Below are 24,985 nucleotides of genomic sequence, written 5' to 3'. Positions count from 1 at the left end.
TATGTGTAGATGTGTATCTCGTGTAGCAACAGAAACTTGTGTTCAGAAGATATATGCCAGGTAAAGTCAGGTTTTATTGTGTTTCGCACTGCAGGACATGCATCAGCTTCTGTTGACCTATGATACAAAGTGGTGAATTCAAGTAATAACAGATTATGCTTCAAAACTTCCATTTGGATGAGTATACTCTATCCTGAGGTCTTTCCTTTCCCTTTTTGGGTCCTGACTTTAGAACTCTGCATTTTGAATGATGTTAGCTGCTCTGAAAGGGAAGGTGCAGTCTTTCAAAGAGACCAGGCTTTCCTCAGTAATGCTAAATGGAAATAATCTGTCAGCATCCTGAATTTAGTGTATGCACACACCTAAAGAGAAACTGGAGTTGTTGACGGAAGATGTTGGTGTGTGAGTAAGCAGCTAAATTTTGGATTTATCATTTACAGTTGTTTGATGTGAAGATTACTTATTAAGCTTTGCAGCTCCACTTGAAGGTTGTTGACCAGATATAATGTATTTTGATGATTTAACATCATCTTCTAATTCGAAGCTTTGGAGAAGCTCTCATTTCTTATTATTTCTATACAGAACAGCCACAAGGGAAGAAAGGACAGAGCTATATACTCGTTTATTCCTTCACCTAAAAGTAATTTAGAAACACATTTTTCATGCTCTTATGTTCTACCACAGAAAAGGGTGCCTCTATGAGTGACAGTACTTCGTGATTGGTCAGCCCCATATTCTCCTTTTGAGATGTTGCTGTTTGTCACTGGCCATTGAGCCTCAATAAAAAGAACAGCTACAGCAGAGAGAAGGGAAAAACTGTCTCATACCTTGGATATATTTCAAATGCATTCATGGCAAACATAAGGCTTGGCAGTATAATGCTACTTCTATAGAAGAAATTGCTGTGCAAAATACGGTCCAGAGGATGTGACACTTGCACAAATAAGCTTTCCCCTTTCTGCACAGGGTTCTGTTTGTGAAATATTATACGTCATTAACTTGTATGATTATATTAATTTATAACCCAGCAAGAATGAACACTATGCAAGGCATTCACATGTCTAGTAGGCTGCTACACCTACTAATTTTCTCTAGCATTTCATGTTCTAGCATGTACTGCTCTTTTTGTTTGTCATAGTGTTGTGTACATGGACATACAGCATAATAGATAAGAATTTAGGAATTTAAACAATATTTAAGTTACAGAAACTTTTTTTTCTTTACTCCATGGTGGAGCCAGTGGGGTCTGTGTCATAGTAGGGAGTTCTCAGTGTGACTGGAAATCTGTTTTATTTTTATAGATCTGTTGGTCTAAAGTTTTTCTTAAATGCTCACATTTCAAATGCACTCCTAGGCAGACCATTTATCTAAATAATTGAAGAACTGTTTGTTGTACCAAGTTGTCAGATAAAAAAAAAAAAAGCTGGTGTGCATTGCAAGTTGCAAAAATAAGTAAAAAAGGTGTATTAATTGCAATGAATAATAAATATTTTTGAATAAATATTTTTTATATCTCACAATATTAAGTGAAATTATTTGTACTTGATGGTGGTACTTGGAGATTAAAGCTGTATGCCTGTATAGCAATTTGGAATATATATTTTAAGCTTGAGAAAGAAAGGGTAGTTAATATTTTACATATTGCAAAAGGCTTCATTTAGAATTGTTTTCACATGAGGTAATTACACACATTCCTTCTCTTTCATCTCTGCTCATTTATGGTTGCGTTCCTGTTGCATCTGTGACCAGTCGCACAAGTGAGTGCAGTAAAAACACATACACTTTTAAGGCTTTGATTGGATCTAAGGAGAACTTGTGAGCCATCCTAATGATAGGATATGAGCACTTGAAAACCTACAGTGCTGTTGCTTCAGTTTCTTATGAACACCATTTTTATATATTCCTTAATACCTATAGGGTCCACTAAGTTAAATTACTGGAAATGACCATTCATCTGCAGACATCCCCAAAAGGACTGGTGCACCATTAGTGTTGAATATGTATTGGTCAGCATTAAAACCTTTTGTTCTGTTGCCAGCACGATAATTGTCCTCAATTTCCATAAGGTGGTCACGTGCAGTGCTGGCAGGTTTGGTCTGCAGTTATGCATTTGATGTAAGCAGAGTATGTTTTTTGTGCTAGCTCAGAAGTCCAGGGAGCTGCACAAAACTGAGTTTGGAGAAGAACGGTTTTAAGACTGAAGGCGTTTGTGCAGATGCTTAAATATGAGCTTTCAATCTGTGAGAGGCAAATGTTTTGCTGTAGCAGGGCTTTGGAGAAAAAAATGCAGCTCACCTCTCAAGGTGAAATTACTTTTTTCATGAAGCAAAAAGCAGAGTGCAATAGATGGATTTCAAAACATAACCTGTTGAGACATTTTTTACTTATCTTCTTGGGCAGGAGGTTGGTATTTTTGAAAAATAAAAACCACCTGAGTCACTGCAATGGTATAGGAATGCAGCTCTTCTCCCATGGTGGTGCTGGGAGATATCATTCATCCTGCAAAAGAAGATCTGAGAGTCTTGGATAACATTAATTGGAGAAATGGAGCCTTGCTTCTCAAAAGCAAAAGGAGTCTAAAATAACCTCTAACTCAGCAGCATGAAGTGCATTGTGGTCCTGGGATAAAATATTACACTGCACTATGAAGGTATCAGTAAGTTATTTGGAATGTGCTATACTTAGGCCATGAATTTACAGTTTTCTGCAGTTCACGATCCCAAGTGTGTGCTGAGTAGAACTAATCTCACACAGTGCCAGACAGTGCCTGTTTTAGCAAATAATTTAATTCAAAACCTCTTTAGAATGTCAGCCATCAGGATGAAAGCCTGTAATGTATCTCGGAGATAGCGCTTTAGAAGAATGAATTAGTCTTCACTGTATGGAGTCTGAAGTTTGCTATTTGAGCAGTAGTTTAGAGAGAACGAATTTCGAGTTTGTTACTGGAGAAAGAGTATCTGTATATAAATTGTTTCTTAGCTCATTGACGCAGAGCAGGCAAAATAACTGCAGCTGCTTCTCCTGTCCTTGAAAGCAGCAAAAGCTAGTGGGAGCAAAGCCAGCGATCCCTTGGTACCTATCCCTCAGCCTTTCCCATACAAGTGCCCGTCAGTTCCTACTAGGGATGCTGGTGAACGGAATGGTGTTTATCCATGGCTGCTGTTTTACCAAAGGGATTAAGTGCTCCTGTCTGGGTTACCCAAGGACTCCAGCTGGTCTGGTCGTCTTGCATGTTTCCTGAGGTGGTAGCTTCAGGCGTTCTGGTGTGTGCTCTTGATCTTGGTGTGTCACAGCTTTGATTGCCTCCGTGCTCTCATCACAGCTGTTTTCTGAACCATCATCTTTTAAATTAGGATGTCTCAATATCTTTTTTGTTTTTTTCTTCAGCTCTTTGACTGAGGCCTCTTGATTTGACAGCATCCATCCTTACTGTGCATGGATATGGTCATAGGAAAGCATGCTTTCCAGACTGTTTTTCTGGGTTTGTATTTCCCCGCCACATGACAGATGTTTTTAAACAAAAAGGAAAATCCCGCCCTTTAGAAAGCGTAAAGGTTCTGAAATACCACCTTGTAGTTGGTGCTAACTGGAAGGCTGGTAGCAATATCAGACTGCAAGGAATGACACTAGGTGTTGAAGGTTAGGGATAGCCAGTTAGTTTGTTTTGACCATGAGAACCAAAGGTTTGGAGTTGCTACATAGTCCTTAACACCTTTGCTGTGCCTGGATGCTGTAATCTGTATTTCAAAACTGTTTCAGAAGATCTTTAAGTATTTGAGCATGTTAAGTGCTTCGTGTGCCATGAACAATTTTGCCTTTCCTTTGTGTTGTGCAGTCGCCAACCTCTTTCACTGTCCCCCGTGCATATTACTGAAGTATAGCAATTCGCATACCAGCAAATGAGTGGTACTGCTGTTGTGGGATATATCCCATGGCTGATTGCTCTTTTATGTGAATAATTGGCAGCGTGCACACTATTCGAATCCTACAGGCACGTGTCAACTGACATTTAGGCTGAGATTTAACATTTAGTCAGAACTAACAAAATGTTCAGGCCTTTGGACATGATAGGAGCTGAACATGTTAGAAGCTGCCGGTGCGGTGCACTTGTAAAGCAAAATGAGAGTGTCTGTAATGCAGGCAGAAATAGCCTTAAAAAGATCTGGGCCGGTCCCTTTTCCCTAAATCATTAGAACTTTTGCCAAATGTATCTAATGCTCCAAAAAATGGAGTGTATTCCTTGGGGGGGGGGAAAAAAGGCACAAATTAACATGTCAGAAAATCAGATAACAGCAATGCATAAGCTGTCAGGCTAACTTGCACGCTCTTGGGACTCAGATCATGAACTGCAGCTAAACAGAATCTACAAACCGAGCAAAAGCAGAGTAACTATTTACTTGCCATGGTTTCTCCTTTGGCAGCTCACTAAATACTCACTGCAGACTTTTATCTTTTTCTAAAGGAGGGCTTCCTATCCAAAAAGAAATCTCGGGTATGTTTCTGCCAGTGTGCTAGAGTTCTAAAAACAGCTGTCAGAAGTAACCATGAATGTTTTGACTTCTTTTTCAATTAATGTCTTTTAAATGGAACTACTGCACTGAGCCTGTGATTTGGGTTGGAACTTCACATCCCTTGAGACAACTGTGGGAAGTCTGGGATTAAAACACAGCAAATTTTGGCAAATATGTTGCCTCCTAATCTTTATCTGGTAGGTTTACCTGTTAGCTTTCAGAATTGTAAAACGGTTTCCTATTAACCTTTGTTATCTTCTACTTTATCTTGCAAGTAAAACTTTGATTCAGAATAAGAAGTAAAAGTAGGTTTTTGTCAAGAAAAGTTTGAGCAAATAAGGCAAGGTATGCTGGGAAACTGCTCCATAATTGTTTAAATACAGCATACATTTGTTTTGCTTGATTATTTTTCTAGGTAGGAGTGTAGGCCGGAGCAGCTCCAGCTGCTATAATTTTATGATCTGTATGGGAATGTAAATTTTTGAAAGCGTTGCTATCTGTTTCAAGAAGCAGTTTAAAATAGCTTGCTAGGTCAGCTTTATTCTTGAACCTTAAATCTGAAACGTGGTGGTTTACTTATCTTTCCCTTTTTGAGCACTTTTCTCTGCCTAGCTAGTCAACAAGAACTGCTCATCTGGAGAATGATGATAGGGATCATTTTATTTTTCAGCAAAATAATTTATTAGGGAAAAATGCGTCTACAAAATTGATTTGTGTTTTCTGATTGTATTCCCAAAACGGAGATCATATTCCCAGTCAGGCCGAGCAAGAACGGGAATGCAAAATGTGAACAACTGTGAAGGGATGAACAACTTCAGCTGTTTTGAAGCTGTTTTGCTTGCATTGGTGGGATATTGAAAAGTGCATGTGGTTATGAGTTAATCACCCTAATCAAGTATTTGATTTTAGTTAATACCCTCAAAATAACACTGATAATACTGTAGCCAGGATAAGGCTTTAATTAAAACTTTAATGTGATGTATACAGATTTTTGAACACCAACGTGTTATGGGAATTAAATATTCAGGGGTTCATTTAGGCAGATTTAGAAATCCCAACGGAGATTTAAAACTGTTTAGAGGATTTGTGACGGGTGGGTAGTTGATACAGGGTTTGTAATCTGTTGCCAGTTTGCCTTGATTTCCCAAACCCAAATACCAAATTGGTGTTATCACCTGTACACACGAGCCAGAAGAGCCTGCTTTCAGGGTGGCTGGCAGAAGAAAGCCTATGCAGGTTTGGTGTGACACAGCCCTGTTTCTGCCAAATCTGAGCATACATTTGTGGTCTTCCTTTCACACAGACTCTCTGGCCCCGTGTGCTCCTCCAGGTGCCTGAGGGTGGCCAAAATAACAGTGCTGTGACATATTTGCTCTGACTTAAGTGATATGTTCACCTGTAGGTTCTGGTTTCCTTGCCTGGAGAGGTGAGGGTTGGTATAACAGGGCAGATCAGCTCTGTGTTTTGGAAGGGAGCAGCTTCATCTGAAAGGACTTTGTGTCCAAGACAATCCAGACAACACATTCTCTTAGTTCTGTGATGAATACAAGTCTGTCATGAGCTGAGCGCTACATGCTGCAGTGAGCTGCTGTTTTTGTACAGTGTGTTGTGTAGCTGAGGCGCTGACGCTGTGGAACATCTATTTCTGATTCATGGGATTGCTATGTTTGGGTGGAAATCCAATAGCTGAGCTTTCTTCTTGTCACTGGAGAACAGACTCTTTCCATGCTTCTTAGAAGTGTTGTTATTACACATTGCAGTTGTCCTGTAAGAGAAGTGCTCCTCAGCTGGCAAAATTTGGGGTTTGATCACTGGGGAGCTTGGGGTAGCACGTGGTCGGCTACCGGCTGAAGTACAAGGGAGGTTAATGACAGGTGGCAATAGCTTTCTGTTTGCTCATTTTCTTATTGTTCCTGTTCCAAAGATTTCAGATTTTATTTTCGTTCTACAAATGGTGGATTTATTTTCATGATTCTTTCTGATGTCTTTCTGTCGAGTTCAGAGGAAGGTGTCAGAGAGGCTTTACTGGCACTTATGGTGCCAGCATGTCAGAGATGGGAGTGGGAGCAGGTGTCTTGGCTTCTTTCTTTTTTCTTCAACACAAGACTGGCCTTTGCTGGGCAAAGTGATGAAAGTTGTTTGGAATTAGTTTAATTAGTGCTGATGGACAACTTGGAAGCTAATTCCAGATATGGGTTACTGTTTGACATCCGTGGGTTCCTGAAAGAAGATAAGTTTCTATCTTGAAAGAAATTGTTGCAAAGGAACAGTGCTGAAAGAAACAAGATTTATAATTATGTATTTTCAGTAATTTACAAGGCAGGTATTTGTGGTGGTGGTGGTGTATTTTGCTTCAATGTATTCCCTCCCTGATAAAATGCACTTAGGTTTTGAGGCATTTATAGGATTTCAAATTATGGTTCATGTTGGCCACAGCTGTTACAGAAACATTGAACAATTGGGACTTCCTGAAATGTGATCTACTGCTGCTTTAATGTTGGTTGGAGCACACCCTTCGTTCCCAACAGATTTGCCTAGCATTCCTAGAAACATGCTTTCTTTGAAACTAATTTCAAAATGTAAACAAATCTGTAAAGTGCTCGATGTTCTGAGCTGGAAAAACCCTCAAGTGCCTTTCTGTAACACAGATGAGAATGGCTAAACTAAATGCTTCCAGAAAATGAAACAGCCTAATATAGTCTTGAATTAACCTTAACGCGTCTGGCTCATCTTAAACTACTTATTCATGCAGTTGTGTGTGCATTAGGTGTCGTTTTAATCATGATCATGTGAACAGCAGCAACGTTTGACAGTAGCTTAGGAGTTAATGTTCAAAGCTCTTGTAAACTTTAGGTTTTCCTTCTTATAAAATAACATCACTTGACACTTCAGCAGGTTTTGAGTATAACATTCCCTCTCAGGAAAGAGAATTTTGCTGTAAAGCTGTTTGGCTCTCATTTATTTATATGCAGTTTATGTTTTTGTCTAGTTTTGCCTAACAAAACTGGCTTTGCTTAGTGTTGATTTCAATATATATTCTTGATAACTTGAAAAACTTAAGGAAAACCCCTGCAATTGATTGTTAGTAAACATATTTATTTGCTACCCACAACGACTTTAACATAAGATCTCTTATCTGACTTGAAAAAATCTCTTACTATATACCAGTTAATGCAGGTGTTGAAGGCTCTGTCTTGTCACATGCTTAAACTGAATTTTCTTCTCTTTTAGGAAATGCCCAATTCTGTCTTTTTGGTGATGGAGGTATGTGTTAGCATATGTGTTTCTTTCTGGTTGATTTTTAAAAATGATTTTTAGAAAAAAAAAAAAGCCTCTGCACAGCTGCAAAATAACAGGTAATTCTGAAAACTAGATTATTAATTTTCTCTGCAGTCCTAAGTTTATCAGCAGTTTTTGTACCATAAATTCATTTTTATTTTATCATACTGTAAGCATCAATGAAGGTGTTACGCCTCAAATTAGTAATTTGACAAATAATTGACAAAACAAAGTTAAACAGCTGGAAAGGGCCTTCTAATTTTATTGAAAAGATTAGAAAGCAAAAATAGTCACAGCAAGTGTTTCAGACCTTGTATTTTGAATAAAAATCCTTTCTTTTTAACAGTACTGCAATGGTGGGGATTTGGCAGATTACTTACAAGGTAATTGATTACTGTATTTCCCTATTAGGAAGCTATTGCATTTCATGTTTATATTCTGTGTTTGTATAATCCATTGAAGTTTCTCTGAAATTTTTGCTTGTGGTTTAAAAATTTTCCTGTTTATGAAATGTCTGTGCTTGTTTACTCTTCTGCTCTTTTAAAGTATCCTCTTTATATGATTAATTGAATTCACTAATCAGTTCTACATCAGCTGCTTTATGGGAATGGTTCTGAACCGATGCTGGGAATGTTGCATTCAGTGGTAGTAAGGTCATCTGGTTTTTGATTCCACCTGCTTTCTTTGCCACCCTTCAAACTCAGCCTTATTAGAAATAAAATTTTCAGCAGATATAATAATCTCAGCATTTTTCTGATGAAAATATTCTTCTGCTTGCCTCTGTATCAGCGGCGTGTTTAAGGAATCTTTTTGTGAGCTGCTATTGTTATGGTAACTGTATATTAAAAGCCTAATTTACTTCCCATTAAAATCCTTGGAAAGACTCATACAGTATAATCCAGCTCCTGCATTCAGTACATTTTCAGGCTGCAGAATGAGCTAATAACTTCTGAAGAGACTTTCCAAAGTATACCTTTTTCCCCAAAAAATAAATTTTATCATGGATAAAATCTGTGAGCAGCGTGGTTATCTGTGTCCCCAGAACAATTTCTTTAAAGAAAGAATAGGTTTTCAGCTTCAGGCTGTAGCACGATCACAGATACATTTAGTGTTATAAACTGTGGGAGTTCTTTAATTTCACTGGCTCCTGTGGTTCTTTTTAGAGAGTTTAGGATTTGATAGTGGTTAAGATGTTCTAAAATTATTACGCTACTGAGTTGAATAAACTATTGTAAAAGCAGATATTTCAGAGTACAGTAACTAGTGTAAAACTTGGATGTATTGTTAAAAGAGTATACATTTGTAAAAAAGACAGAAATTTGATTATGTTGAATATAATTCGCTATGATTTGATTGCCTTTATTGTTTTCACATTTATTTCTGTGAATTTTGTTGCTTTTTGCCCCAAAATAACATATTACATTACATTATACATATTTTCTCATCTGCTATTGTGTGTGTTATTTTCAGCTAAAGGAACCCTCAGTGAAGATACCATCCGGGTGTTCCTCCAGCAGATTGCAGCAGCTATGCGTATTCTGCACAGTAAAGGAATCATTCATAGGGATCTTAAACCACAGAATATTTTACTGTCTTATGCCAGTCGTAGGAAGTCAAGTGTCAGTGGCATACGCATCAAAATAGGTAAATGTGCTTTTCTCTGATCTGAAGGTAAATAATCATTACTGAGTCATTTCCCTACTCAAAAGTGTCTTTGTAGTTAAAACGCAGAGGGTGTACTGGCTATATTGTATTTTAAATTGAGGAAAATGAAGTCAGTAAGTCCAGAATGAGCTTTATGCTGTAATATGGTTTTTCAGTATTAAAAAAAATGAGTCAGAAAGACCCTTTTGATTAAATCTGTAGGAAGAAGCTGCCACTATAAAGCTGATGTTTCTAATATTAAACTACTTTAATTAGACACAAATCTGTAACCTTTGAAATGTTGAGTAGCCTTTAGCCCATTTCAAAACTGTATGCAAGGCTCCAGTCACAGTTCTAACTGGGCTGTTTTTGTTGCAGACCCTCCTAAGGGTTTTTGAAAAATTTAAAAATGTAGGTTATGATCTATTTTTGACAGAAGGAGGTTTGGCATTGTAACTGAGGAGAGGTGGCAGCTGTTCAGGGTACTACCAAACTCCTCTTGTGGGAGACTTCAGGGGTTTTAGTCTCTCATTGCTTTCCCTGTAAAGTGTCCATATGAAGACTTTGGTTGTGGCAGGTTTCTTTTCTGTGCTTTTGCTTAACCAATTTCTAAGGTCTGTTCCAACTCAGTCCATCTTCTGAACATCACAGAAAACTTCCTGTCTTACTGCCCTCACTTGATAATTTCAGATGCTATTGCCTACATGGAAAACTCAGGCATCTGAAGCTGGATATCCAAAATTTCTACCTGAAGTAATTTCACTGAAGCAGATAGCACATTCATCACTCTTAATGAACCGTTTATATTTAGCCACTGATTTTAATCCTTTCTTACTGATGCCAGACAGCATGCTCTGCACCTGTGGAGATGGCTGAGCAGCAGTTTGTACAAATGATGCCACTGCTGTTTCTTGGCTTGCTGTTTAGAAGATAATTCCTTCAGCATATAACATAAATTTTGCTATTCCATGAAGATGGCTATATATTATGCCTAGTTTTTGTTTTCTAGCTGATGATTGTAGCAGATTTCAATCAGAAAAGATTATTTCTATATTATGAAAGTTTGAAAATTCTTTCTTTTCATTGACAAATGTTTCTTTACACAGCTGACTTTGGTTTTGCTCGTTATCTGCATAGCAACATGATGGCTGCAACTCTGTGTGGTTCACCTATGTATATGGTGAGTGACAGCACTTTTCAGATTGTGGTTTATCTCAAATATTCTCCTACGAGATCAAAATAATTTATGGTTGGCAGATTGGCAAATGCCAAACGTTGCATTGGAAGTATTAGGAGCAGCATGCAGTTCACATTTCTGTAGTTTTGCTGGCTTCTTTTTTTCTTGTGATTTGAAGATTGTGATTGTTGAAATGAAAAGGAATGAGAGACATTAAACGTTTCTTAGTGCTGCAGGGAGGAAACATCAAAAAAGGCAATACACTTTAGCATTAATTTTTTTTGCCTCATAAAGTAGTTTCATTCCCACATACATACTTTTTTTTTTATCCCCTTCCAAGTTTCTAAGGAAATAGCCTGTATTTAGTAATTTTCTATAAGATCATTACATCAGTAGAAAAGAAAAAAAACTACTTATTTTTTTTGTTTAATTTCTTTTATATATATTCTCTCAAATGTGTGGTTTGATTTATTAATTTTATTTTCCTTCTTTTTGTTTCCTTTTTTAAATAATTTGAAGTTAATTGCCATTATTTTTAAGTAGTATGGTAGTAATTTCAGCACTGAGCTGTGTGTCCTTAGCAGTGCCACTACTGTGCAGTGTGGTCATGGGCAAATCATTTAGCTTTTCCATGTCTTGTTTTTCAATATGTAAAATATTTAATTTGTAAAACTAAACATTAAATTAATTATTACAATTAAAATATTAAACTAATATTAAATATTAATTTTAAATGAAAATATTTAATAGGTAAAATATTTTAATATGGTGATAATTATATTAATTGTGAAATCCTTGGCTAATTACCCACAGAAGGACTGCACCAACCAAGTAAATAATGCTTACTTCTTATTCCCATAGGCATAGATCATGAACTTCTTTCTTTAGAACATCAATATTTCTAGTTTTCTATGTTTCTAATATTTATTTTCATTTCAGATAGTCTAATACTATTACCTTTCAAGTCATGGAATGACACAGACTAAAATTCTCACATTGTCTATTAAATATTTTGTATTAAAATATTTTACTCCTTACAAAAAGTTGCTGTCTATTAATACCACTGTGTGTTATTTCTTTTGCTGTGGCTTTGCTTTTTCTTCTGATATTTTCCTGTACTTTCCAGGCCCCTGAAGTGATTATGTCTCAACACTACGATGCTAAAGCAGACCTGTGGAGCATAGGAACAGTGATTTATCAGTGTCTTGTTGGAAAACCACCTTTTCAGGTAACACTTTATTTCCCATTTCCTCTTTCTATTACTCTTTAGTCTAATGGAAGTTCCTAGACTTTTCCTTCTAGGCATGAAAACAGAAGTAAGTAGTGATGTCTGAGTGTTGATGCTTGAGGATACCAAAGGAGAAGTTGTTTGTACTCAGTCTTTGACATCAGTGTGTTCAATCCAGGGCAAACGTATAAGAATACTCAGTACTGAAGTTAGGGCTGTGCTCGGTGTTTTCTCCTTTAATGCCCATATGCAAAAGCCTTTTTTTGTATGTGCGCATAGGTACAAAAGGTACTTTCTCCATTAAACTGAGCTTTAATTAATGTACATTTTTATTTGACAGGCCAATAGTCCTCAAGATTTGAGAATGTTTTATGAAAAGAACAGGAATTTGATTCCTAGGTACGTCACCGTGGCCTTTCCTGTCACTTACATTTGTTGATTGAACATTTTTTCATCTTTGGGAATGCCTGGGATTCATAAAAATATTTGATGTTGCTATGTTGACAAGAAAATAGTATGATACCAGTGACTCACATTGCATCTTGCCTTCATTGTATCTTGCTGATTTGAGTGTCCTATACTAAAGCTACGGAGCATGTGTAGTCAAGACGTAGGGATGTGGCAGAATGCTGACTTCTTGAGATTTAACGCAGTATGCATTTTTTTAATACACGTGTGATATTTAATGCATGCTTTGCTTCCTTTTATATGCAGTATCCCTAGGGAAACGTCAACTTATCTGGCTGACCTGCTGTTGGGTTTGCTTCAGAGAAACCAAAAAGACAGAATGGACTTTGGTACGTAACTTTTCCTTTTGCTCTCTTGACCTGTTAGTTGTATACATATGACAAAAATAACTCTCCTGACCTTCTACCTATAGGTAATTACATGAAAAGTGAAGGTTTTTTTTCTTCTGTTATCATAAAGGAGTCACAGTGGTTTTCCCCTGTTGCTTATTGATATGCCTTAAATTTCATGTTGCAGTATTTTCATTTAACTGCTGTTTTGTCTTTTTTCTAAGAGCAGACATCTCTGATCTCTGTGTGGTTTAGTTTACAGAAATGTAACAAAGTAATGGAATAACCAACTTTGGAAGCGAAGTTGCTTTAAGTTGTTTCTTCTCCATTACTTTCTCCTGCAGGCTGCAAAGATCGTAACTGTTAATGGTGGTGCAAATTGTGTATATTTGATTTAACATTGAAAGCTGTATGTATGTTTACTGGAGGGCAATGAGAGAGGTAATGTTAAATCAAAATCCCTCATATTTACAAAGATGAATTGCTAGTATTGTGCGTAGGTGCTGAGAGCTATAGAGACTTCTTCATTTTAGTGAAATATTTTCACTGCTTTTTAAAGTCAGAAATCAATAGAATCAAGTTGTATCTTTATATTTCATAAATCCTAAAATTTTAGAATATTTAAACTGTGTAGTGACTGAAGTTTGCATACTGTTAGATTACTGCAAAGTCTGCATATGACTGCCCATTGAATTATTTGGGAAGTTAAGCCTAGCACAAACCAGGTTGATACTGCTTTAACAAAAATGAACTTGTGGCTCCAGTGGCTGCTGCGTTTGACTTTTCCTTTTTAACTGGAGATCTTTGGTTGCAGAACATTGTGCTAACTTCTTAAGATTTCAAAGCCTCCAATCGGTGCTATTGAATCACTCAGAATGGCTGCAACTGTTCTCTCTTCAAAATTAGTCAGGAGTGTGGTTCAAGTTTGTGTGCACTCTGTACTAGCTAGACGTCTGTTGTTTACATGAGTACTAAAAAGACTTTTATTGGGTAGATTTTTGGTTAGCTAACAATTTGTTATTGTAGTTTTATTATAAATCCCGGGAAATGTTAATCTTTTATCTAATTAAAGCTACCTTAGCTAAATAAAATTAACTTTGTGTTAATTTTGACACAATCAAAATAATTTGTTTTATACCGAGATTTGTTTTTAGCAACAAGATAGGTGAATCCATCAAGTTTAATCTGTGGAATAGTGAGAAAGAGCCTACAGCTTAAAATCTCTTCACGCTCCTTGCAGATGAGTGTTCTTTCCTCACCATTAACTATTAGGTCTTGTGATGCTGAGATCTTAGGGTGAGTTACAAGCTTGAGACATGCTCAGTTTCCTTTCTGCTTATGAAACTTCATGTTCCTGTTTAGTTATGCATGCAAGCTTGGTTTTGACGCAGTACTGAAATACACAAATTGACTCATTCATCACATGTGGTTCTTGTGCGTTTGTGATAAGAAGACTATATTCAATGGGCTGTGGAGAGACAAGAATTCAAAAGGTATCTGGGTTGTTTACTTAAAGTGCAGGACTTTATGACTACATTTTTTTTCCTTTTCAGTTTCTGATATTTCTCCAGCAAACATCAAACTTTTTAAAAATAATTTAACACTTAAAGTATTGATGCTGGAATAATTACTGTCCTGGTAACCAGGAATGAATTTTTTGTGTGTGTGTGTATGTGACGGAAATAATGTAATTTAACTGCTGTATGTAGGAACTTGAGCAGAAATCAGATATAGAAAAAAAAAATCAGGATACTTGGGTAAAATGTCCAGATGATGCTGACAGTATTCAGATGTTGATTTTCAAATCTGTTTTATAGAAGAATCAATATGTCACAAATGTGGACTTTGAGTAATTGATTCCACCTGCACTCTGGGTATGCTGATCTCCACAGTTTCTTCAAACGTGGGAAATTCACTGTAACATTGTGATAGTATGAGAACGCATTTGTGCTAAGAAAGAAAAAAACAAAGCAGAATGGTAGTGGTGAAAGTCATGTTTCCCTTGGCTGAGCTGCTCAAAGGGCCTCAAAGGGGCTGCTCTGGAATGTGCTTAGCAAGGGGAGTGAAAGGGAGAGTGTATAACTGAGCCCAGTTGCCTGTTGTTAAAATAAAAATAGCATTGGAAATCTTGCTGATCTTTTAGCAAAATGAAGTAGAACAGCAGGTGTTGTACAAAAGCTCAAGAACACCTGATCCTTGTGTTAAAGTTAATCATTATATTGTTCTTGTGTTATTGCTAGCCTCCCTTCCTTATCACGTTGTGGAAGAAAGTGTTGTTGAAGGAAGAAGAGATGGTGCAGGCCTCAGGTGTTTTTTTCTTGGTGGTGGTAGTTTTTTTTTTCCCCTTGCTATTTGCTTAGGTCTGATGAACAGTATTGTTTTTTCTCAACTGTTAGAACATTGAAGTTCACAAAGTTCAGCAGTTAGCTTCCACTAACCATCAGTTTTCCCTAATGATACGAAGGCCTCTTGTATAAAAGAACTTTTACATGTACACTGTTAGCCAACTGCTTATGCTAGGTCAATTAAATCCATCTGAGAACATCCATTTATAACAAAAGCAAATGTTTCTGTTGTTGAAACAGTAACAAGTTAGCTGAGGAAATTGTTAAAGTGATGTTTACTTCTGATTTAAACTGAACCAGCTGCGCAGGTTGTGTTCTGTTGGGAAGCGGGAAGGAGAATGGCTGCTGCTTTGTTGTGATCTTCAACCACGGAAGGAGTAGCATTAAGGGGTTCAAAAAACAAGTGTCTGTTCGTGGGAAAGGCAGAAGTGAAAATACTTTCAATGTTTGTTGTAAAAGATGCTAATCATTTTGTAGAGGAAATTAAAACTGAACAAGTACTGTGTTGTTCATGGCAAATATAATTTCATGATGTATATAGGAAAGCTTCTTATGTATATGATTCTTAAGTTATGTTAGCATCAAGTTATAAAATGTCCTTTAATAAGTTTGTCTGATTTGCCTTGCTGGCTGTTCTTGGAATTTATTAAATTGATTTTGTTTCCTTTCCAAATGCTGTAGCAACATATAAGAGATTAAAGCCTTCCATGTTGTAAGCTTTTCATCCTCTGGCTGTGAATATTGATTCTGGGCAGGCAACCATTTACCACTGTCTGCAATATAGTCTACAAATTCTGTGTCATTTGTACGTTAATTCACAGTGGTGGTTGTTTCTTGTTTTACAGAAGCATTTTTCAACCACCCTTTCCTGGATCAGGTTTCAACAGTCAAAAAGTGTAAGTAGTTTTGATTTTCCAATTATTTGTGTAAATGATGAATGTTGGGGACTAGTGGGGAAGAAAAATATGCCAAGTATCATGCTAAATGTTCATGAGGCAATTTCCTGTGTCTGGCTGTTCTATTCTATTGTGAACCTTGGAGCTGAATCCTATTTTGAACTATCTCTGAGATATGACACTTATTTGATAATTCCTTTCATATTTCAGCTAAACTTAAATACTATTGTGTGCTTAAGGATGTGCTGTGCTTATAAGGATAGGGGTTTATGAATGAAAAGCAGTGAGGAAATCAGTTTGTTTGCAATTCAGCCTTTCACACGGTTAGTTGCATTTTTTTTATTTTTTTTTTTTTGTGTCTGGGTTTTCCTCTTTTAGCTTGTCCTGTACCAGTGCCCACATATGCTGGCTCAGTCTCTGGCAGTTCCTGTGGAAGCTCCCCTTCCTGCCGCTTTGCTTCTCCTCCAGTAAGTTCTCTGTTTTACAAAACAATCTCTAGAAAATATTTTCTCCAGTGCTTACCCAAGATTTCTTGAATTTTAGATCTTTCAATTCTTAGACAGAATAACCCTAAACTGTCCTGTTTAAAAATGTAGAACAGGAATATCACTGTCAAAAAATGAAACAAACAAAAAAACCCCAATGCATATACGTATCAAACACTAGGTAGTAAATCTTTAGGTCTGTTAACATGGCTTGCAAAGTAATGAATGTTACAGATTAACTTTTGAATCAGCCTTTTTGGCTGACACTACTTATGTTGGTATGAACTGGTGATTTTAATTTTACATGGTATTTTGAAGAGTTGAATCTGTATCATCATGAATGAGTGAACAAATTCAGTCAATTAAATTCACAGCCTATTTGCTATGGTGCTATAGAACTGCCTAAGTTTACATGACAGTGTTATCTGGCATTTCAAATTTCCAAAATCAAATATATTTTATATTTCTGAAGACTTGAACAGTCTGAAATATAAATTCATCTATTTATTTATTTGGTACATTAGTGATAATTCCTATATTAGAGGCTTTAGAGTTAAAAGAGCAACTTTATCTTCTGAATCACGGAATTTATAGTGTTGTTTTTTTCACTCCCCCTCCCCCTCTTCTTTAGTCTCTTCCAGACATGCAACATATTCAAGAAGAAAATTTGTCTTCCCCTCCATTGGGTCCTCCAAACTATCTACAAGTGTCTAAAGACTCTGCCAGTACCAGTAGCAAGAACTCTTCTTGTGACACAGATGATTTTGTTCTTGTCCCACACAACATCTCTTCAGACCACTCATGTAAGAACCTTCCATTATTTTCATATTTTAAAACACTTTCCACTCATAGCATACCTTCATGCCTTCTTATTATTTGGCTCTCTTTTCCCCAAATGTATCTCAGTTCACCTTGGAACTAATTGCATCAGTTTGAGGTAGTTTTTGAAGGGAGACTCTTTGGTTTATATACATGTCCATCTGGGACATTTTCACCTGCAGTTTAGTGGCCAGATATGCCAAAGACACCAAGGTCACTTAAAGTCATGGAAAATACTGGATTTTGGCAGTAGAAGAAAAGAGAGTCGATTGTAAACAGCTGCTGATAAGAAGCCCAAGGATTCTCTCAATGAGAAAGTCACATCCAGACTAACTGAATTTTAAGTCCTTGTTATAGAGCTTTATATAAACAAGTGGAGGTAAAAACATACAACATGTTTAACATGAAACGTTAGGCATCAGACTGGGCTTATACAGCTGAAAGACTTGGATGTTGCACATTGCCATATTATATTTTCTAAACCTGAATTGCCACTAGAAAGCTAGTCATCTGACTTCTGTACAGTGCCACCAACTCGTGTTATATATTTGACTAAATTAGTACCTAGATCTCTGAAGCATTTCTGTCTTTCACGATTACAAATTTCCCAATGTTGATACATTGTACTCTTAAAAGTGGATTTAATCTCATAATTATAACGAGTATAGCAAAAAGAATAATGTTAAAGAAATACTTTCCCCGTTTTTGTTGTAGGTCACATTTGAGGTAATTTCATACACAAAACAGTTCGTAAAAAAACTTGTATAAATCTTGTATATATTCACAGAAGCTTGTCAGAAGCAATTATTTCTACAACAGTAATATAGAAGATTTTTTATTTTCTTAAGATTCTAGTTCATGATGTTGGTTTTCAATGTGTTCTTCTGCTTACTGTAGATGATATGCCATTGGGAGCAGCTGGCAGGCGGGCTTCAAGCGAGTTCTTGATGTGTGGAGGGTAGGTGTGCTGAGCTTTATCCAAAAGAAGTCTCATGTTCTAAAATTGATGCTATAGAAGAGGTGGTTGGTTTTTCTGGCAGTGATGGGTTTACACAGCTGTAAGTGAACTTTCTTAAAGGTTAATACGCCAAGTTGAATTTAATATGAATATATAAACAGCTTGAATTCAGAAAGTTTTGCTGCAAAGCAGGTAGTTTCTGATGTGAACTGTCTTCTGATAATGTTTCTTGTTCCTACAGGCAGTCACCATTAACTATTTCTGGAAGCTCAGGAACTGTACAGAAGCCATCCTCAGCCTCTTCTCGAAGTACTGCTTCTGGTACAACTAACAGGTGCATGATGAAGGCTTAGTATTTCCTCTCTTTAAAAAAAGTTCTCTGTTACTGTATGTTTTTTTTGTTCTGTTTTGTTTTAATTTTAGATTACTGCTGGAAACTGAACTGAAATAGAAGCTAGACCTGTTTTTTCTAGGCTCTCTGCACTTAATGCATTGCAATAGCTGATGGTTGCGTAGCTAACTTCTGGTTTGGATGCATCCCAAAAAGATTTCCTTAAGGAAAGACAGCATTCTTTTGTCTGCTTAAATTTTGAACTGTCTAAAGGCAGAAACTTCAGACACATAACTAACTTGACCTTCTTGTGTTATGAAGTACAGCGTGTTCTTTGTTTACTGAGTCAAGATGTTAAAAGCAGTTTACTTCTCACACAACTACGTCTTGAAAAGAGGGATTTAGAAAGCAGTTTGCTATGGATTTGTCTCAGGACTGGATTATCTTGCATCCAATAACTGGATGTGGCCTCTGTGCAAGCAATTATTGTGAATTTTGTGTTTGTGGTTCACAAGATACCCAAAGAAGCCCCATAGAAGTGTTGAACATTTATTGCAGCTTTTCAATCAGCAGGGCTATTAATAAGTCCCCTTTCTGCTACATCATTGTAGACAGTTTCTGCCAATTTGAAATTGAATTGATATTTGTCAGAAGTGCCTGACATCTTTCCTGTATTATACTGGAAAATGTAAATCTTATCAGGATGCTTAACTATTCATGTAACAGCTAAACAGAAGGGGTAGATTGGTCATTTGACCAAATAATGAATTTCATAAAGTTTTCAATACAAAATAGAAAGAGGACAAGTGGCTAAAAGGGGAATAATGCTATTATGTTGGGTGTATTTTTGGCTTATGCTAGTACTACAGGACTGCAAGTCAGCATTATTTGTTTAGAAATGCTTGTCACAAGAAAAGTTGGCTATTTTGTGCTGATCTTGTTGCAGTTTGCAAAATCTGCTGACATGGGCTATCAATAAAGCTGTAGTCTTAACTTTTGTGTTTAAGGGCAGCCAATTTGAATGGTTTGGTTGTAAAGATCCATTTGCTATGGATTGGCTGTATACAGAATATTATAAAATATGGTAATTTCCTATCTTATATCATCATGTGTCACAGTTTTTAGAGTTACAGGTTTTATGAAAATATGCCAGTTATGTTATCTATATGCTAGTAAGTTAAGAGCTAAATGTGTGATTAGAAACAGGTGCCTACTGTTCACACAGTCAGTTTGTACTGCAAAAGTTTGATGTAGCTATTGGTTGAGTAAATTTGGTGACTGGCTGACTGCTTTAGGTTATTGTCTCAAGGTAGCAGATAATCTACCAGATGCTGCTTTGTTTTTTTGGTTATTTGATGCTGAGAAGTGTTCTTTCATAGCGTGCGATTTATTTATTTATTTATTTATTTATTTATTTATTTTTACAAAATGTTGTTATGCCCTGTAATACAGTGTTGTTTTTTTTTCTGATTAGATGATAGAACTGCATGAATGGTACCCATAGTTACGCTGCTTTGTGGCAAGCAGAAGAAGCTGTGATGCTTCTCATGCTCCAGCCAGAACAGGCACAATAGGTGGAGGCGGTTCACTCTTCTGTGGTTAATTCCTAATTTTGTTCTCTAGATCCCACAGATACAAGATTTGCATGCAACTCTGCACACGTCTGTATTGCCTCTTTCTCTAACCAGTAGCAAACCACATCAGACTAGGGGATGCCTAACCAGAGCGTGGCTTTGGGCCTGAGCTGGGGAGCCCTGAAGAAGGCCAAGTGCTATACCACCATGCTAACACAGCACTTGCCTCACAAGGACCTACCTGTAAGGCTGTGTGACAACAGGGGAAGGCATGTTCCATGCTGGGTACTTTAAAAATTGAAGTGCCTTCATGGCCTCCTCAGCAGCACTGCTATGGTTTGGATTTCCCCTCTCCAGGTCAGACCAGGGAGCCTCCCTGTGCTGCCTCAGCTTGTTGTGGTATTCAGAGCAGGCTGCCTACTGCCTTTGTGTGGTTTCTACTTGTGAGACCTTCTCCTTGTGTGGAAGCTTTCAGGCTTTCCACTGCCTGTGTGGTCACAGCTGCAGATTTTTCCCATCTTCTGCCAGGCTGGTCACTGTGGCACAGCAGACTTAGGACTTCTGTCAGGCACAGCTGAGAAACTTAGTGAGTATGGGTTTAAATTCAGGGAAACTGATGAGGCTGTGGAAAAAGTGTTGGTACAGATCTATTGAGGCTTGTTCCAGCTGCTTTTCAAAATTACTCAGTAGTCTCTAGAACCTGGGTGGCAATAAAAGGACAAACCTGTTTTCTTTTGCTAAGGAAGGACCATGCATATTAGGAAGTAGTATTTCATTCTCAGAGGTTGCAAAGGGAATATGATAGAGTCAGAAACCAAGATTGCTGTTCAGCTGTATCCATGCAGTAAGTGGTGTAACTGCTTGTTTTCTAGAGCTTTTAAGTAGGAGTGGTAGGACTTCTTTCACATCTCCTCTGAGAATCTCTAATTTTTGCCTGTTTTCTGAAGAATTAATCAATAAGGGGCTTGATACTAAGCTGATTATATTCCCAAAAGTCATTTAGTTTGAAATTCTTTCGGTCTAATTCTTTTAAAAGTGTTGGTAACTGCTTATGCTGCGGTGGTTTGATTCCCTTATCAGGCAGTACACTGAGATAAACCGGGTCACTGACACTTGGTTGAACTTGAGCAATGCTAATCTGCAGTTTGCGTCTGTGGATTAATGTTCAGGTGTGTGGTTTTGGTCATTTTGTCAAGGGTTGGTTACATAACATGTTTTCCTTTTGCAAGTTCACTGTGTCTCATGGGATATCTCTGTGCTTTAGTGGCTTTTGTACACATTCCAGCCCTGCTGCTGAACTTCCTGTTCTTAGCACAGTGGGTTTTCCTAGAACGCTATTTTGAAGTGTGGTAAACAGAGCGGGCTGATTGGCAGGAAGTCGGAGGGATCTGTAGATCGCTGTGATGCATGACGAAATGCTTCAGCTAGTACTGCACTCTCAGCTCGATCTGGTACTAGCCAGTATAAGAAAGGTAGGTAGTAACGAACAGTTCTTTGTCTTTCTCTGTGAAGTGTCAGAGCTAGATTAGGACAAGCTAAGATCACACTGCACGTGGGGAGTTTAGAATCAGTTTGTCAGTTTCACAGATTTTATTTAACTTCTGAGAATGGTACAATTTAGAGAGAGACCTGTCTACCTCTGTTTATCTCCTCTCTCCATATCTTCCTACTTCAGGCATTGTCAGCCTTCAGTATCCCCCCGCAGTGAAACAGCACCTATCCCAGTTCCCACTCAGCTCCGGAATTACCAGCGTATAGAACAGAACCTCTCCTCTACTGCCAGTCCTGTATCAAACCCCCACGGATCACCAAGGTGAGTATTCTAATTCCTTTTTCTTGGTTCTAGTTTGTATTTGCACCTTCACAGATGTCCATATTGATGTCATTTTTTTCTGCACAAGACCATACTAAAGAGGCGTTTTAATGATAACAAGTAATAGTCCTTCACATTCTCAAGGTTGTTGAATGGACAGTTGAAATTTTTCACTAAAACAAAATGAGCTTGTTTGTTTAGGCAATTGCATCCAAAGAAAGTAAGAAGATGAAGTCTTGCTTTTTTCCCTCCTTTGTGTATTATGCAGCATTACATCATAAACTAGAAAGTAATAAATTTTGTTTTCATACATACAGTGATGAATGCGTTGTTCTATAGAATATCAAGGAAACACTTTTTGGCATACTAGTTAACCAGCTTGTCTTAATACAAGGCTCTAGTGTGCTAGACTTATTCTATGCCTTGTGATCTACAAGATAGGGATGGTGAAGGACAAAAGACTCAAACTCTTGAGATCTCTGGAGGTCTGTACGAAAAAAAAAACCAACATGGTTCCTTGCTTTTTGTTCAAGATCTTTGATTTTACAGTTGTTCCTACACTTGAGGGCATGCCTTTCCCTAAAATAATGTGTTCTCAGTAGTTGAACTTCATACCAGGTCCAATACTTAAAACTTTGTCCTAATCTTTTTTGTAGGTTCCTTCTTTTTCCAACCATAAAAGTGAACATTTGTGATAATACATTTCACTCAGTTGTAAAATTCAAAATTAAATGGCTAGTTGTCTGAATATCAGTAATCCATGTACTAAGGGATATATCTGTTTTAAATTTCTCCAGTTAACAGACTGCTATGGCTTTGAAAGTTATAATCATAGTGGGAACAAAGGGAATTCTATTTGTCTTGTTTTCTCACTGGAAGGCTTAGCTTAAGTTATTACATTAGTAAGCTTCAGCTTTGTGGCTTTCTCTCTAAATATCTTTTTTTTTTTTTTTTTTAAATTGATCATTATACTCCTTAGTGGATTGTGAACCTCATCTTAAGGATCCACAGTTGCTATAGCATGTATAACCATTCTTTTCATCTTGTTAGAGCTGGGGTTGTGAGACGCTCAAATACTAGTCCAATGGGCTTCATGAAGATGGGTTCCTGTTCTCCAGTACCAGCTGACACTGCGCAGGGTGTTGGGCGCCGCTTATCCACAGGATCTTCAAGACCATATTCTCCCTCACCGCTAGGTAAGCCCATAAATTCTTGGGAAGGTTTATCTGGAACAGTTATTCAGAAGACTAATTCTTGCCTGAAGTTGCCTTAAACTGAAATCTGCTCAACTAGATCATGGTTTCACCGGTGCTGCATACAAGAGGACGATCACTCTTCTCTAGCTCTGCTGGCTGCACTTCCCTAGTCCTGTCATTGGCCTTCTTGGCCACCTGGACACGCTGCTGGCTCGTGTTCAGCTGGCTGTTGATCGACACCCACAGGTCCTTTTCTGCTGGGCAGCTTTCCAGCCACTCCTCCTCAAGCCAATACCACTGCATTGGGTTGTTATGACCCAAATGCAAGACCTGACACCCTTGTTGAATGTCACACGATTGGACTCAGCTCATTGATCTAACTTATCCAGATCCCTCTGCAATGCTTTTCTTATACTCAAGCAGTCACGTTTACAGCAATCCATTTCTGTTAAAATGTCTGGTATAAGTAAGATAAACAGGTTTTATTTTCCTTCACCTTCATTTGTGGATGAAGTACTAAGCATAAATTCACATTTTGATTTTATTTGCTTAGTTGGAACAATACCTGAGCAGCTTGGACACTGTTGTTGTGGACAGCTTCAAGGACATGAATCAAGGAGCAGAAACTTCTCAGGTGAGAGACTGGGCGAAGCAACCTGTATGATTTTGGTACAGCTTCTACAGAATTCTGTGAAGAACAAGGAGAGCCAACACTACATAAGTATGGATTAATAGGAGACGCTTGGTAACCTGTACACTGAGTTTCTATAGAAACTTAGCCTGAGTATGGTTGTATCAGGACCCCTTTTCCCATAATTAATTTTCCCATAATTAATTCTCTACACAATAAGAGAGTGGCTGAAGTTCTGAAGTTTTTCTTTTTTTGTACAGTGTGCAACATGTTTTCATCGTTCCCGTAGGAAATTGCCTAGGATCTGATGGTGTTGCTAAGCATTCAGTAAGCTTTGCACGTCATAAATTGGTATGCTAGCAGGGGAAAAAAATTGAGACTCTATAAGATTGAATTGCACTGTAACATCAGAAGAATTGGACAAAGGAATCTGCAACTCGGCAACACATTCTGTTGCTGTACATGCATCTTAGGTGCAAGCTCTTCTTTGTCTAAAATACTAGCTATCCTCTTTATTTTGATTTTTTAAGAGGTAGTGTTGAAACTACGGTTTGGGTTATTTTCCCTGTTTAAACACTTTCCAAAATTCTCTGGAGTTGTTAGTGTCTTCATTTCTTTTAGTAGGTATTTCACATAACTGGGGATGATTTCATCCATATGAAAAATTCTATGAGATATCTTAAACATTTCCTTTTTAACTGCTGTGCCATTGGCAATCAGGAAAAGACAAGGACTAAGTGAAGCCTCAGATTTGAAATACTCTCTTTTCTTTTATGAAATAGAAAAATAAAAAGGCTTAGGGGAAAATGGATGGAATGCAAAGCAGAATATGTGCTATTTTGCTGCATCTTTTTTTTGGATAGAACTTTGTAGGACAGTTGGTTTACTGCCTTTTTCCAATGTTAAACCTATTTGTAGTATACAACAGGACTGATTTTATGGCTATAAGAGTATTTAATGTTTCATTTCATCTGTTTCCTGCATTCTATTCCTACTTTGTTTCTTAATTTCAAATGACTGCAGTGGTATTTCTATTTGTAAAATATCACAAATTGCAGCATGTCTGTTTTCAGCATTTAAATGGGTATGGGAAGTTCTTTGCTTCTGGGTGAAGCAAGATAATCTGTACTGAGATTTTTGAGGGCCTGAAGATATTTGTCGTAATGCAGCTTCTGAATGAATTGAGTAACTCTTGCTGCCAGTGGCAGCAGGGAAGAAACTTTGGATTGAGAACCCTTCCCAGTGATGGTGCTGACAACAGAGCAGCCACCAAAGAAATTTAAGACTGCTTTCTGAAATGA

The 24,985-nt window shown here is 37.4% G+C and overlaps 1 protein-coding gene across 1 annotated transcript in view; it reads left to right on the top strand.

Annotated features, from left to right (window-relative positions):
* ULK2 (unc-51 like autophagy activating kinase 2) overlaps nt 1–24,985 on the top strand; it is a 39,769-nt gene that overhangs the window by 4,431 nt on the left and 10,353 nt on the right. The window contains exons 4-18 of the mRNA XM_027472676.3: nt 7,743–7,775; nt 8,137–8,173; nt 9,261–9,434; nt 10,541–10,614; nt 11,738–11,839; nt 12,180–12,238; nt 12,554–12,636; nt 15,827–15,877; nt 16,256–16,344; nt 16,994–17,165; nt 18,079–18,139; nt 18,381–18,473; nt 21,720–21,857; nt 22,908–23,053; nt 23,607–23,687. Coding sequence (XP_027328477.3) covers nt 7,743–7,775; nt 8,137–8,173; nt 9,261–9,434; nt 10,541–10,614; nt 11,738–11,839; nt 12,180–12,238; nt 12,554–12,636; nt 15,827–15,877; nt 16,256–16,344; nt 16,994–17,165; nt 18,079–18,139; nt 18,381–18,473; nt 21,720–21,857; nt 22,908–23,053; nt 23,607–23,687 — 1,393 coding nt within the window. The remainder of the gene's footprint in view (nt 1–7,742; nt 7,776–8,136; nt 8,174–9,260; nt 9,435–10,540; nt 10,615–11,737; nt 11,840–12,179; nt 12,239–12,553; nt 12,637–15,826; nt 15,878–16,255; nt 16,345–16,993; nt 17,166–18,078; nt 18,140–18,380; nt 18,474–21,719; nt 21,858–22,907; nt 23,054–23,606; nt 23,688–24,985) is intronic.

Source organism: Anas platyrhynchos, chromosome 20, assembly GCF_047663525.1.
Source record: "Anas platyrhynchos isolate ZD024472 breed Pekin duck chromosome 20, IASCAAS_PekinDuck_T2T, whole genome shotgun sequence".
Classification (NCBI taxonomy): Eukaryota; Metazoa; Chordata; class Aves; order Anseriformes; family Anatidae; genus Anas; species Anas platyrhynchos.
This window is presented reverse-complemented; position numbering and strand designations above follow the sequence as displayed.